The sequence below is a fragment of the Poecilia reticulata genome, chromosome 7 (genome assembly GCF_904066995.2).
Source record: "Poecilia reticulata chromosome 7, P_reticulata-male-v2, whole genome shotgun sequence".
NCBI lineage: Eukaryota > Metazoa > Chordata > Actinopteri > Cyprinodontiformes > Poeciliidae > Poecilia > Poecilia reticulata.
Window position 1 is genome coordinate 10,074,236 of NC_088836.1, and position 14,660 is coordinate 10,088,895.

The 14,660-nt window shown below is 38.9% G+C and overlaps 2 protein-coding genes across 4 annotated transcripts in view; both read left to right on the plus strand.

Annotated features, from left to right (window-relative positions):
- mgll (monoglyceride lipase) overlaps window positions 1-7,554 on the plus strand; it is a 38,012-nt gene extending 30,458 nt beyond the window's left edge. For all 3 annotated transcript variants that reach the window (XM_008413205.3, XM_008413203.3, XM_008413204.3), the window contains one exon: window positions 281-7,554. In XM_008413205.3, coding sequence (XP_008411427.1) covers window positions 281-412 — 132 coding nt within the window. In that variant the 3' untranslated portion in view covers window positions 413-7,554. The remainder of the gene's footprint in view (window positions 1-280) is intronic.
- Window positions 7,555-10,931: 3,377 nt separating this feature from the next.
- prkar2aa (protein kinase, cAMP-dependent, regulatory, type II, alpha A) overlaps window positions 10,932-14,660 on the plus strand; it is a 42,796-nt gene continuing 39,067 nt past the window's right edge. Inside the window, exons 1-2 of the mRNA XM_008413198.3 lie at window positions 10,932-11,616; window positions 13,066-13,337. Coding sequence (XP_008411420.2) covers window positions 13,100-13,337 — 238 coding nt within the window. The 5' untranslated portion in view covers window positions 10,932-11,616; window positions 13,066-13,099. The remainder of the gene's footprint in view (window positions 11,617-13,065; window positions 13,338-14,660) is intronic.

Consider the following 14,660-nt stretch of genomic DNA (forward strand, 5'->3'; position numbering starts at 1 on the left):
GTGAGAGTGCTATTTTTGATTATGTCAAGGTTTCTAAGAACCTCCAGACATCCGGTCCACACATATACAGTACAAGGTTTTTAAAATATTCACATTTTCTCACCAAAACTCACCCTGAAATTGTGTTACTCCTTACAACCCAAACAGATTCAGTGATTTAGATTTAGTGCTCACCAAATGGCTGCCATATTAGAAAATGTTCTGTTTTCCTTAACAATAACAGATTTCAGAGGGGTTTTTATGCATATCGTTTCTCTAACGTGGCCAAATGTTTTCCCAGATCTTTGAAGGAGGATACCACGCTCTCCATCACGACCTCCCTGAAGTGGCCGAGACTGTGCTGAAGGACGTGACGAGCTGGATCACAGATCGACTCCCTCCAGCTTCAACGCCACCGCAGCAAGGCTCGTAGATCTCCAACGTAAAAAAAAAAAAAAAAAAAAAGAACTCAGTCAGCGCTCCAAGGAGACTCCCAAACCGTATCCCGCCAGATGTACATCCTTTCCCGAAGCCATGTGAGGCGTAACACTTCTTTCCTGTCCAAGTGAGGTGTTTGCGCTCACTGATCTGACGTCACGTTCTCTGTCTGAAGGGTTTACTAACATCATTTTCCATCTTCTTTACGAGGATGATGCCATCACAAACTTTGATCCTAGAAACTCAGCAAAAATAAAAAAAAATTTCCGAGCAGCATCTACAATCAGGGATGTGCCTCATGCGGTCCGGCTGGTGGGTGTGTTGGTTTTGTCATCATCTCCTGGTCTCCTGCACTGCTCGAGTGAAGTTGAAATCACATTAAGCTATGGTTCTAAGTGCAATAATGACATTACCCTCTATTAGTTACTGAATTGATCTTTTAGATACTAATACCAAATGTAACACATTGCGTTACTGACCCGAAGAAATATCTCTTGCTTATCCCTCCCTCAAATTCACAATACATCAAAAGGTCAAGTTGTTGTCTGATCTCCGCTGGGGGCCGATGGCTAAGGTCACCTCAAACTGTCAATAACTGGTTTCTCCAATATTCCAACATAAACGCTGTCATAAATCTTTCTGAGCTTTCTTTATATTATTAAGAAATCCTATCTTTTCTTCTTTCATATGTCTCCTTTGGCCTGAAGACAGAAGGTCTAATAAATGGCTCAAAATCAATACTTTTTCAGTAAAGAAGATTCAGGAAAGTTTTTTTTTTTAGCTGATAGATTTGAAGACATTTTATACATGGCATTGTTTACCTTTTTTAAATAAATGAGTGCTTTCAATGACAGAATCGTGAGCACAATCGTTTCTAGGAGGCAATTTGACCAGGTGACGCTGTTGTGACTTTCTCTGCAGATGGGGCCTCATACTGAGAGGTCAAAGGTCAAATGTTTTGACCCCATTTAAGGCCACGGTTGACTTCACTGTTAGTGGTTCATGTAGCATCTGTTTGGTGAATAGGGAATACCTCAAAGCTGTGAGAGGAATTAACGTGGTTTTCTCGGGGGAAGAAGCTCCACTGTCTCACAAAACGAATCACACCCTTGAATTTAGTCAGATTTTGTCAAACACATTCTGTTGGACTTCTGTGTGACAGAACAAGACAAAGTAGCAGCTAAGGGGGAAGTTGAACAAACAAATCTGAGCAGTCAACACTCTGTCAATGTACCTTTTGTATAATTGCAGAGCAGATCTTTTGAGGTCGCTGCCAGCTTTGCACATAACATTTTTTGCACCTTTTTGTAGGCAGCATAGCTCAAGTTCGGTCAGATGGTGGGCATAAATGATTGTCAGTTCAAGTCTTCCCACAGATAGATTCTCAGTTGGATTTAGGTCTGGACTTTGACTGGGCATACTGTGATGTGAACCATTACGCTGCAGCTCTGGCTCTATGTTTAGGTTAGTTGTTCTGCTGGAAGGTGAACCTCAGGCTCAGTCTCAGGTCGTTTGCTGTCTATAAAAGGTTTTCTTCCAGGTTGACCCTGTCTATAGCTCCACACTCTTCCCATCAACATTGCCTGGTTTCTCTGTCACAGCTGGAAATGTCAGCCCCGCAGCATGATGTTGCCCACCACCATGTTTCCCTGTGAATACGCATGTTCTCGGTGATGTGCGGTGTAATGTTTCTTTCCATCACAAGGGGCGTTTTTCATGTCAACCACAAAGTTCAATGTTGGTTTCATCTAACTTGGACTCCATTTTTCCACGTTTGTCCCCTAAATACCATGTAAAAAATAAAACTGCATATGGGACATTTTTCCCCTTTTAGTAAAACTTTCTTCTTGCTACTTTTTAAAAAAATTCACTTTAAGTGTATAAATATAGTTGTATGTCAGAAGTCAATATAAAACTTTGTTTTAAGGTAGAAAGCTTTGGAATAGCTGTCTTATTCTGAGTTTGAATGCCTGATAGAAATAATTACTACAATTATTCTAAAATGGACTTCTTTATAGAAAGCCACAGTTGAAGGAGTAACAGAAGCAGCTGCCACCTCTTTCATTCTTTGCCCCCTCCCCAAACAGCAGTGTGTCCCCCCTGAAGTCAACCTTGGCTTTAAACACCTAAGCAATCATGTCACAACGGCTTTTATTTTTGGTAGCTCTTTAATTGTAAGCTAAGCGGACACACACTGCGCCGCACCGTCCTGCGGACTGTAATTAGCCGCTGTCGCTACCTGTTGCTTTGAATCGTTCACATTGAGAAAACATTTTAGAAGTCAGGGCTCCAACATCAGGATCACAGTTAGCTCATTGTCGGTATTCACCACCAACTTTTTATATGCCCCGTTTTAGAAGAATTGTAGTTATTAGTGGTGGATGAGCTTAAATGAATCACACAGAGTTCAAAGACGCTTGTGCAGGAGACGTGGGGAACATGGTGATGACCGGCTGCCATGTTTATCTGCAGCAGCAGTTCTATTGTTTCAAACGCGCTTCACATGTGCCGTCACCAGGGGGATCCCGGCTGAAGTGACAGAATGAGAGGAATCTCTGGGTCCTATACATCTTTCCAACTTTTTCGTCTCCTCTGGTCACGCCTCGTTTTACCGTGAGCTGGGTCTGGCGTTTTTGTTTCGTCTTTCATCTTCCTCTCCTTTTTTTTTTTGGCTACAAGTGCTAACGATTGCTCTTTGTTCTATCCATCACGTACGCCTTTGCTCTGTCACAGATTCAGACATGTTGTCCACGGACACCCACATCGTCACACGCAGGGAACTATCTCGGCAGCAACAGGCTGCGGGGATGCTTTGTGGAGATGTTGTTTTTGCCTTAGAGCGCTCTTGTTGTCCTGTAGGATGTACAACTCTGGTAAACCTGAAAGATTTAGCTCAGCTTAGTGCCGGATCACACCACATAGTGTCCAAGTGAGCATCCTCTAAAATTTCTCTTCCACAGACAATTGTTGTTTTTTTTGTGATCATTTATTATCACATCACACAGAAGATTTACCCTCAACCTGCATCACCCTGTGTGCAGATATAGACAGAAACGTAATGTATTCCTGACTCTCAGCAGGAGTCAGACCCATTTACCCCCAACCAGAACCGCTCGCACTTCAAAGACAATCTCCTCCTGATTAGGCTGCAGCAGACCCAGCAGCACACAAAGGCTGCCCAGTCCCCAGTTGTATTCAAACTCCTAATGGCTCCCCTGCTGCACAGCATCAGCACAATGACCTCAGCTCGCAGCGTAATTTAGAAAAAAAATTACGCTGCGAGCGTGAGCTGTGAGCTCTGACAGGTAAAGAGCTCTACCTGTCAGACTACGTGAGTGGATATTACTGTTGTTTGCTTTGACAGTAGAGAGAGAAACCGGGATGCAGCGAGAAGAAAAAGCGAGGAAAGAAGCCAACAGTAACCATGGCAGCGCTTTCTGTTTCTTCTTCTTTCTCTCTCTCTATCTCTCTCCTCTGTGAAATCACTCAGTAAAAATAAATATCCTCATTAATTTTGTGGATCGTCTGGCAGACTAGAGGGTCTCGAAGCTTGTTGTCCATTTGCTGCTTTGAGGATTCCCTTTTTGTGTGAGTGTTGAGATAAGAGACTAAAGCATCATCAGCTCGCAGTGAATAATAAGAGCTGCATGCGCTGAATCCTAAACAGCAGGGTTTATACACCATTTTTGTCAAACGAGGAGCTTTCCTTGGACATTGTGTGGTTGGAATTTCCCTTTTTTTCTTCGTCATACGTTTGTTTAATTTTTTTACACATACATTCCATGTCTCTATTAAATAGTGATAAAATGCAGTCCAGCACTTTCCCCAATAGATTACATTCCTGTTCATCCCAACAGTCAACAATCTCTGGCTTCACTTATTTCAAAGCCAACACTCTTTTCCAGTGACATGCGTTGTGGTCAGATTGCTCACACTGAGACAGCCATGTGAAAATGCTCAGTTAATAACTGGTGATCCTTTCAACTGTTCAGATCCCGACTTCGGACAGATGCTCTATATTAAGTAACTGGGGAGGGAAATGAAGGGGGCAGAACAGAGCTGAATCCCAATTGGGCTGCGGCTTTTATAACAAAGCCAGATTCATCCTGCCTGCTGGTTTATCAATGGGGTCACTGTTTCTGTTTGAGTTTTCTTTTTTTCTTTTACGACTTTAGGACTGTTTCTATGAAAAGAGCTGTTATTTATGACGGAGGACTGAAGGGGCAAAGGCCAGTCTTTCTATAGTTTCATGAGATTAATCTGTTCTGAGGAGACTCCGTGAAGTGTTCCTTTAATGGGATAGTTTGCATTTATTTTTTGGAGTGAGGTTCTATTCAAAGATTATAAGCTGCTGATATCTTACATGTATTGAAAACCTTCTTGGGATTTATAAAGTCTAACTTAGTATGTGATACAGGCTAAGTCTGACAGTTTCTCTGAGAGGGAACGAGACCAAAGCAGATTTCTGCCATTTTAGAACATCTTCAGTCTCAAAAATGCCATAGAAGTTCATTCAAATGCTGTCTTTAAGACATTCGCTAAATTATGACACTTTTAATACAAAGTTGACATTATTCAAAATGTCTTTGTTATGACAACTTGACATTAACCAAGAAATCATTACTGTTTAAACTTTACCCTTAATAAGATAAAGTTACCTAATTTTTAAAGTGCAATCAGTAATACTTTTATAACAAATTTATATCAGTAATGATTTCTTGGTTAATGTCAAGTTGTCATAACAAAGACATTTTGAATAATGTCAACATTGTATTAAAAGTGTCATATTTTACCGAATGACACTTCATGACAGTCATAAATAAAGGCTTATTCATGTTCATGACATGTGTTATATCATGTTTATGAAAGTGTCATGTCAGTCTTATTCACCCCCCTTCAAATAAAGTGTTACCCCATAATGTGGACACATCAAGCAGAAATGCTGGAATGGACAATTGAAGTGTAACCATACAGTCCAGTAGAAAAAATGGAGCAGGAGTCTTTCTTCTTCTATTCAGTAGCTATTGTGACATTGGTGGCACACCACCACACCTCCATTTCCTGTGTAAACACTCATCAGCACTTTATTTAGATGAACCACCCTGGTAATGTGTTGATGGCCTAAAGGTCTTTAAAATAAAAACAGTTGTTTTAAAAGGCAGACGTGTTGTTTAGTCTGGATCCCGCTGTTTTTTATTTTTATTTTTTTTCAACAGAACCTCATCTCAAAAATGCTGAATTATCCCTTTAAGTTGCTCGTGTTGTTGTGCTCAAGCTGTCAGCAAGATTAGAACAGGCACTTCTCCAATTTGCTGCAAATACTAAAAATAAGTAAATAAAGTCATGGTAGTTAGTTTCACCCTTGTCCTGAAAGAGGTAATGGAGTATGGCAGCAAATTTTAGAACTCCTGTTCAAATCTTGCTGTTGTTAAGAAACCTTGTACAATTACTGTACAATAGCTTTGTATTTATAACACACAAAAATGACAATTGTATTGTATTTTAGCTATTTTTTATTTATCTTGTGTAGAGTACTATTAACAAAGAACTTCCTGTATTGGCATGTATGTACTAGTTACACAATGTCAATGCACGTTTTATACCAGAACCTATTCAGACATCCTGACGTTCACATATTCCCCTTATAAGCTGTATATGTAGTCAGCAATCAAACATTGCTTTTCTAAGGAGATTTATACGGTAAGGAATTTACTCCAGTACGTTTTAGATGGTGCTGGACGCAAAATGAAACTACTGCCACATCATTTTACAGAGTATTGAATTCATGTTCATGTTGTTAACATCTAAAGGTGATCTTACTCTTCAAAACGTAAAATGTGTCTGTGAATATGTCATGTTTAACAAATATTCAATGTAACTCAGCAGCTTTGAGAGTGTATGGAACTCATCCAAAATCTTAAGCACTAATCAGGAACAAAGAAAACCTTTGATTGCATTTCTTAATACACAATTTACGAGTTATTCGTGACAATACATGCATTGTAAAACTTTGTTTTGTCTATATTGTTTATGCCTTATTGCTGATGAATGTGCATATTATAGTTGTTTGCCTGCATTGAACCATAAGCTAATTAGAAATGCACCAGAACTGCTAGAGACTGGAATTAGACGCTTTGTCCTGATTGGCTCATCGATAAGGGGGATTGGCTAGCTCACATCTGATTGGTGCATATATAATAAAGATCTTTTAACATACATGAAGGTTAACATTCATGTTGCTCCTGACTTTCTGACATCTACTGTCGTGTCCACCTGCTTGCTCTAATCAGTCTCATTAAATGTATGTCTATTAGTCCTTATTAATGTGCAAACAAGGAAGCAGACATACAGTACATTAAAAACTGCTTCTGCTCCTTTTGATGCAGGATGAACTTCGCTACTTAAATACCTCCCAGCTTTGTTACACACCTGTTCAAGTCCATTTTATGTTAATACCAAAAAAAAGACTTTAGATGAAAACTGTTTGAGTTTACCAAGACTAATGGTAGCTAAATTACTGAGTTGATGCATAAGCGTTGATCAAAATTTTATAAAATAGATAAACCAGGGGTTTTATGTTGTTGTTTTTTGTGGGAGCTTAAAATGGAATTTTAAAATACAGTTTTCCATCAGTGTGACTACGTTGAATGATTGGTTAATTTGCACGTGTGTCTGGAGTAACTCTCTCCATGAATCATCCTGGCTTCTTTCAAGGGACTTTAAGTGTCTATGAAGGGAAACTCCCCGATGTAATACAAAGCCTGCAGAGATTAGATTGTATTTGTAGGGAAATAAAACACAGAGGATTGGATATTTAAGTCTTCCTTGTATATTTTCTGTGTTGATCTGTTTTAACATGTTGTAATGTTACTGAAGGACAGTTTCAATATTCCTGCGCTGGTGTTCTTCTATGTCCTCCAAGCTGTAACCCAACTTAAATTCAGGTATTAAATCTGCTTTTCGCTGAGATAATAGAATCACATCATTGGTCGGGTGTCAGCGTTTGAAAGTTTGCAACTGTAAATAAGATGGGTATAAAAAAATAACACTGAAAATTCTTTTGAATGTCAATCTACTTATTGCTAGACTGTTCACGATGTCCACATGTCTTTTAAAATAAATAACATGACTGTTTAACTGCCCTGTGTGACTTTTTTTTGTATCGTATTCTCTGTCTTGTGGGAGTTTAAATGTTATTTTACTCTTAACTTCATGTTAAAACTTATTTTAAAGATGAAAATGTTTCTGAAAAAGTAAAAACGCATATTTAGTGTAATGAGGGTAACTAGCTCCTGCATGGGGCAGATTTTTCCACAGCATATAAATCCTTGTTTGTGCTGATCTCAAATAAGCGAAGTAAAATTCATATTTATTTGTATTTATTTATTAAGCTTATATTATAGAGCAGACACAATAACATGGACCGACTGAATAAAGCAGCAGGTGTTTACAGCATGAGCCAATTTGCAGCACTTGTCCCTAGATGGGCTTTTATGTATATTAAGATAGTATTAAACAGTGGAAGGGTAATGAAAGAGTAACATAATTGAAAATAACCACACTTTATAGCCACAAACCAAAATCATAGATAGTGTCACATAAGGTTAGTCATTAAAATAGAAATACTTCTGATCTTACAGCTTCTTTATATTCTGCTCCATCTTTTGCTCACTGGAAATTGGAAATTTTGGAGAGGATAATCACCCATACTTCAGAGTGTCAAAAATTCACAGCAACACAGATCAAATTCTATTTGTAAGTATGTTGCACCCTCTTGTGTCAACATTATGCTTTCCATTATTATTAGGGTTATCATAATTGGCTTTTTTTTTTTTTTTTTTTTACTTCAGTCATTAACATTCCAAACAAATATTTTGGAATTTTATTTAGGTTTGATTCCTTAAACTCGAATTTTAGCAATTAAAACATCATCAGACTTTTGGATATCAACAAAAATGTTTATGCTTTCCCATTCCATACATGCAAACTGAAAGACTAATGTTAAATGAAAAATCGACATTCTCCCTCCCCCAATTGATTTCAGCAGTCCGGGAAAATACAATAAATACATATATATTTATTTTCAGTCTTATGTAATATTTTAATCTTCTGAGACTGTGACTTTGAGGTTTTATTAGCTGTAAACTATGTGAACAAAAATAAGTGTTTGAAATACATCACATGGTGTAATGAAATATTATAAATAAGCTTTAGTTTATGAATTGGGCTTTTCATTGATATTTTAGTTTATTGAGATGTGTGTGTGTACCAAAAACTATCTGGTATTCAGGTACCCAGCAGCTGTTCTTCACTTGTCTTATATTTATTGACCAATAGATGGCAGCATTGCATTGTAGTAACAATTAACGTCAGCCTATTTGTATGAATGTGCTGCTTGTTGAATTCATACATGCGATACATGAATGAACGTGGGATCTATTCAGAGATTTGCTTTGGGTGTGTGGCTTTGATTTTACTTTTGTGAGGTCAATATGTCACAAAAACGTCAAACACTGTTTAATTGCCTGCAAGTTTAAAGCATGTAGCTTGACATTTAAAAGCAAAATACCTATTATTTTGTGCTCTGATGTTTAAGTTATGCATCCTCTATTGGTATTGTTGTTGCTTAAATCTAACATCATTAAACATAGCTAGCCATATTGCAATATCAGTGCTTGATAATACTGTTGTCACTCTTTTTATGGTTTCTTTTTTTTTTTCTTTCTGTCCCATATTTCTCTTTCCGCGTCCCTCTCACTCTGAATATGTAGGCCTTGCAGCTCTCGTTGAGTCACTTTTGGAATTGGCTGGAACCACATTAGCTGTAATTCTCTAAGGGGAAACACTTCGAGGAAAGCCATGACCTGAATCCACACTCTTGTTGATTTTCGTCTTTCTCCATACATGAAGGATGCACTGCCTCTAACTCCTGCTCCTGTAGGTCCACGAGGAATTCAACATGCAGAAAAATGTATTCCCACAAGGAGTCCATTTTTTAACATCTCTCTGTTAAAAACAGAGAGATGAGCCAATCAGAAACCAGCTCAAGGAATTAAATAAGGGTTCTTTGTGGCCATGGCAACAGTTTTACCTCAGTGACAGATAGAAGGTGAAAGATAGAGATGGAAGAGGGGCTAATGCATTATTGCCTGGAGTCAGTGGGTTACTGCAAACTTCACTGGAGAGTTTGCAGTATCTTTACAGTAAACCTTGGTGACCTGAGTGCCTTTTGACCTCTTTCTGTCTACGAACTCTAACAGAAGACTTAACCAAATAATCAGAGAAAGCTAAGGTAAGAAAGGTGAACTGGAAAATGGGAGTCATCAGTAGTCCTGCAACTGAAGATATGTCATATTACAACAAAGTGAATGAGAAAAATTTAACATTATACCTAGAAAAATTAACCAATTAACCTAACATGGCTGTTAGGTTAATTGGTATCTCTAAATTGTTCTTGGAATACATGTTTTTTTTCTTGTCCTGTGGGTTTCTGTGTTGGTTTGAGATGGACTTCCAAGCTATCCAGCCTCTCACATTGATGGATAAATGGTGTGTATATGTATTCAGTCGCCCATGTCTTTGCACATCTAGCAATGGAAAAATTTGCCTGTTCAAAATAGCTCAAAGTCAATCAGAATAGTCTGTCAACATCACGTTTCAAATTGGGTTTCCACAATAATATGGTTTAACTTAAACCATTTCATTGTATCTCTGGCTGTTACAATGGAGGCTGCAAGTCTCCTGCAGTCTCCAACTGTTTTCCCAGAATTTATATAACTTGACAAAATGCAAGAAATTTCAAGGGTTGAAATACTTTTGCAAGGCACAGTTCATGCAGAGTGAGTAGATATGCACACACCTATTTGGAATGCAATGGCATTAAGCTTGAATTTGATTTTAACTAATTTATTTACTTGAAAGAGGACAGAACAGCTTAATAAAACACATGTCAATTTACGAAATAAAAGTTTATGAAATAGTGTAGGCTTATGGCCATGAAGTTAATATATTAGTAATATTTTTGTATTGTTGTCGAAACAAAAATGGTTGCTGTTGTTAAACTTCCATATCCTGGAACCTTAGCTGTCGTTTTTCACTTTTTAAATTTGGTCAAATATAAACTACCTGAAAAACGCATCTAACTTATTTTAAAACAGTGGAAATTTTTCTACCATACTCATTCAGTTTTTTCATTTAGAGATAAGTAACATTAGAGTTTGAGGTTATTTCAGTTTAATCAAATCGAGATTATTTTATGGGAACCTTAATGAACTCATTAACCTCTCGTAGATCGATTTTACTTTGTCTACTTTTAAAGTTCTTCAATTATAAATATGATTTAACATTTCTGTCAGGCTCTCAAAGCCACCTTTGTGGGTGCGGCCTTTTTTGGAGTGTACAAATATAGTTCTGCCTTCAATCCCACCCTTTCTTCCATGGTTGTATGCAATTGGCTGTCTTGCTATCATTCTTAATTTTTATTGGTTCTGCGTTCTGTCAGTCTGAGAAGCCCCGCCTTCTCACGCTTTCTGAAACCAGCGGTTCATCCGTGCAAGAGGAGCTGAGGATTACCTCTTTAGGGGGGAGCAGACCTGCTTTCTATTAATTTAGCAGGGTTTTTTTCCCCCATATCATTAGCCGTCTTATAAATTAACTTACCTTAAAAGTTTTGCGTTTTTTTTCTTCAGTGTTTCGGACAGCTTTTAATAATAGAGGTGTGGTGCTACGGTGTGAACGGAGAGCTCGCAGCAGGTTTTTGTGTCACCTGGCCGTAGCAGCTGACTCGTGTCTCGCGGAGATCGGAGTTGCCAAAGGAAAACTAGCGGTTGCTAGTTAGCAGGTCAGCCACTTAGCCCGCCAGCTAGCCTTACTGCCACACTAAGTCCCACCCTCACCGTGTGCGTAAACGTCGGGCTGCAGCGGTGAAGACAAGTATAATATTTTTGCTTCCTCTGAACTTGGCTAGCATCCTTGTATACCTGGCCGGCAGGAGAGATTAGCCCCTTCAAAGGTTAGCGTAGTTAGGTGGCGCTAACGGAAATTGGCCGTTTTTACGTTCGGAGAGTGTTCTTTTTTCTCTATGAAGGAATACTGATAAAGGGACTGGCTCAAAAAGAAGAGGCGAAATAAAGAGCGAGAACAAGGAAGACTGAGGAGGAGGTGACTGGCTTGTTTAGCCGGGGAGACACATTTGTGAACGTAAGTGACTCATACATAGCTGGTGTCGTGAAAGTGGCTTGTTAAACGGCTTACATGACCTGTCCAACACAACTTGCAGCGCTTGCATGGCAACGTTTATCCTGGATGCCGCTGTTCTGGTGGCTTAGCACCCACAGCCAGTGCGCCATACTATAACGTAAGCTAAAAGGGGGGTCGTCTCTCTAGCTAGCATGACAGCTTAGCACTGATGAGCTTTAAGTCGAAACAGCACTTCAGTCTTAGTTTCATTGCACTTTATACAGGTATCACGTTTTAACCAACGCTTACCAGCCAGTTTGGTTAAGTTATTTGTTTAGCTCTAAATCAGCTGTTTGCCAGTAGTATTAGCTTAGCTAGATGTGCTAGCTGCTCTGAGCCGACCACCCACCCAAGTTGACAGCTCAGTTTCAGACGATGCAAAGCACTCGTATTTGTGTGAACCCAACCAGTTTTAGTGAATTTGTGTCCATCCCTAAGCAAACTCATTATCTGCCGCTTGCAGCTGTGAGAACTCTGTGTTCTTCAGCTCAGCTTCAGATAAAGTCGCCACTTAGTTGTAGCAGTGTCACACAAGGCTGGTAAACTCTTTTGCGTTCAAAAGGCTGCGCGATGCTTTCTCCTTTTGGCTGTCAAACTTTAGCCCGAGTGCATCCTTTTTTTTTTTCTTTTTTTTTTTTTTTTTGTCGTCATGCTAGGCTGTCATCACCTAGTGCGCCTTAACAGACATGCATTGTGTTGAAATTACAAGTCACATCTGTTTCAATCAACAGTCAGGCTGTTATAGATCACACCACGTGCCAGTCCTCGACACATGAAAATTATTTTGCCAACACCATTAGGGTTGTCACTATTATTCTCTATTAATGTAAATGGAAAGAAGGAGCAATTTTATTTAGTGTTTTCCAAAAGGCAGCATTGTGGTTCCCAGTACACCACAAAGTAAGATGGTAATAAAAAAATATACATCTGGTTATGACTGAACAATATTAGAAAAACATGTAGCTGCAAAAATTATGAAACATTATAATATACTGTTACAGTTTATCCATAATTTCTTACTCCTGCATTTTCTCTTTTCTTTCCATTAGAATAACTTAACCATTTTCTGAGACTCTGGGAGATAGATGTGCTGTTTCAGTGAAAAGCTAACAGAGATTTAGCTTGTAAAACAAGTTCAAAACTTGATTTGATTTTGTCTTATATACCATCTATGTCCAGTACAACCTTATTTTTTCAACTTAAACCTATACCATTGACATATTGTGTACTTTTGCTAACACAGCGGTGTAAGAAACGGTTATAATTTTTGCCAAAGTTTAAAACCTGAAAATGGTTTAATAAATTGTCCACAGATTGATGCCAAGTTATTATCCTAGGCAGCAGCGCTCAAAAGCAGTGTAAAATCAAAGAAATCCAACGTTCATGTCTTTTTGTTTCATCTTGTTTTAGATATCTAGGAGCTATCAACAAGCCAAACACAGCCATGAGTATTGAGATACCGGTGGGGTTGACAGAACTGCTACAGGGCTACACTGTGGAGGTGCTGCGACAAAGGCCAACAGACCTGGTTGATTTTGCTGTACAGTACTTCACCCGTTTGCGGGACTCCAGAAATCAGGATCGATCCGGTAAACCAGGGAAAGGAGTGGTGTTTGATGGGGAGCCCATGCAGACGGAGTCCAACGGCGAGGAGGATGAAGACGACGACTCTGACTTTGAACGTGAGTCGACGCTGTCGCTTTGTTAGACGGGTTTGTCTGAGAAAAATCAGATGTAGTATTTTGGGTTTCCATGAGGAGATAAATTGAGATTCAGACACTGAAGCAGTGTCTGAATCTCTCTTTTTGAGGGATGGGTTACTTTAGTATTTAATCCCATCATATTTTTATAGAAAGTATTTTCCTGGTTGACTTTTTGGGACTGTAGTCCTTTACTTGTCACTCTTCTAATTGACATGTTCTTCATCCTTTTGTTTTTGTGGTCATCAGACTTGCACATTCTATTCATGTTTTGAAGTTTCAGGGTCTTTAGATGTTTCTTTTCTAAGAATTTGTGAAAGTGGGGGAAAAAGCTTGGCTACATAAGAAGTCAAGGTAAAATTCTGCAGAAAATTCCTGTGGTTTTGTGAGTGCTTTTAACTTTTTAGGCTTTTGTCATGTATTTTTTATTTTTTTTTAAACAAAATGTCGGTTTGTTGCGTCTTTTCAGACCTGCATTGAAGCCTCCTGTTTAACACTGCTCAAAGATTGATTCCTTACATCGATGCAGCTCTATTGTGATCCTCCTCCTAGTATGTTTTCAGAAAAGGAAGAACCGCACATCCTGTGGCCTTTAGGTTGCGTGTTTGCACATCTGAAGGGTAGATTAATGGGACCCTGAAGTTCCCACACTGCACACAGCCTCATCTCTGGTGCATCACTCCCCTGTGTTTGAGACACTGGCACAGGATGTAAGCCGTTCCATAGCCCAGCTCTCTTCAGAGCAGTATGGCCCAGATCTACTCGCGTTCCAATGCTGTGAATGGGACTTTACAGTTCATGTATGTGCTTTAATCTATTTGGGGAACCTCTGCAATTCAGAGGTGTGCAGTGGAAAAAAAGTGAAGCAATTTATCTGCAAGTTAATGGTTAATGTTGTCTAAATGGTGCAAGTGTGATTGTGGCTGCAGAGTTTTTTTTTTTTTTCCCCCAAATCAACATTGGATGCAGTGAATTGGAGCGAATGTTAGATTTTTATGGCTGTTTGAAAATTAAGTTTTATTATCCAAGTCTGTCAGCGCACAAAAGAAATTCAGCTCTGGCTGCTGTTGTCTTTTTACCATGTTTTGATTTATAATGCTCTATTTCTGCACTAGGCTATTTACAATAGATGTTAAAGCTCAACTAACAGGGCAATAAAAGTAAGAAGTGAGGGCATGATGTGATGTTTGACAGAGATTGGACTGTCAGGCATTGTAAATGATGACGTTCAGAGAGAACGGGTTCTGGGACACCCGTTTTGCCCTCTTCGGTTGTAATTTTTAGTTTTAGTTTCACCGTGTTTTT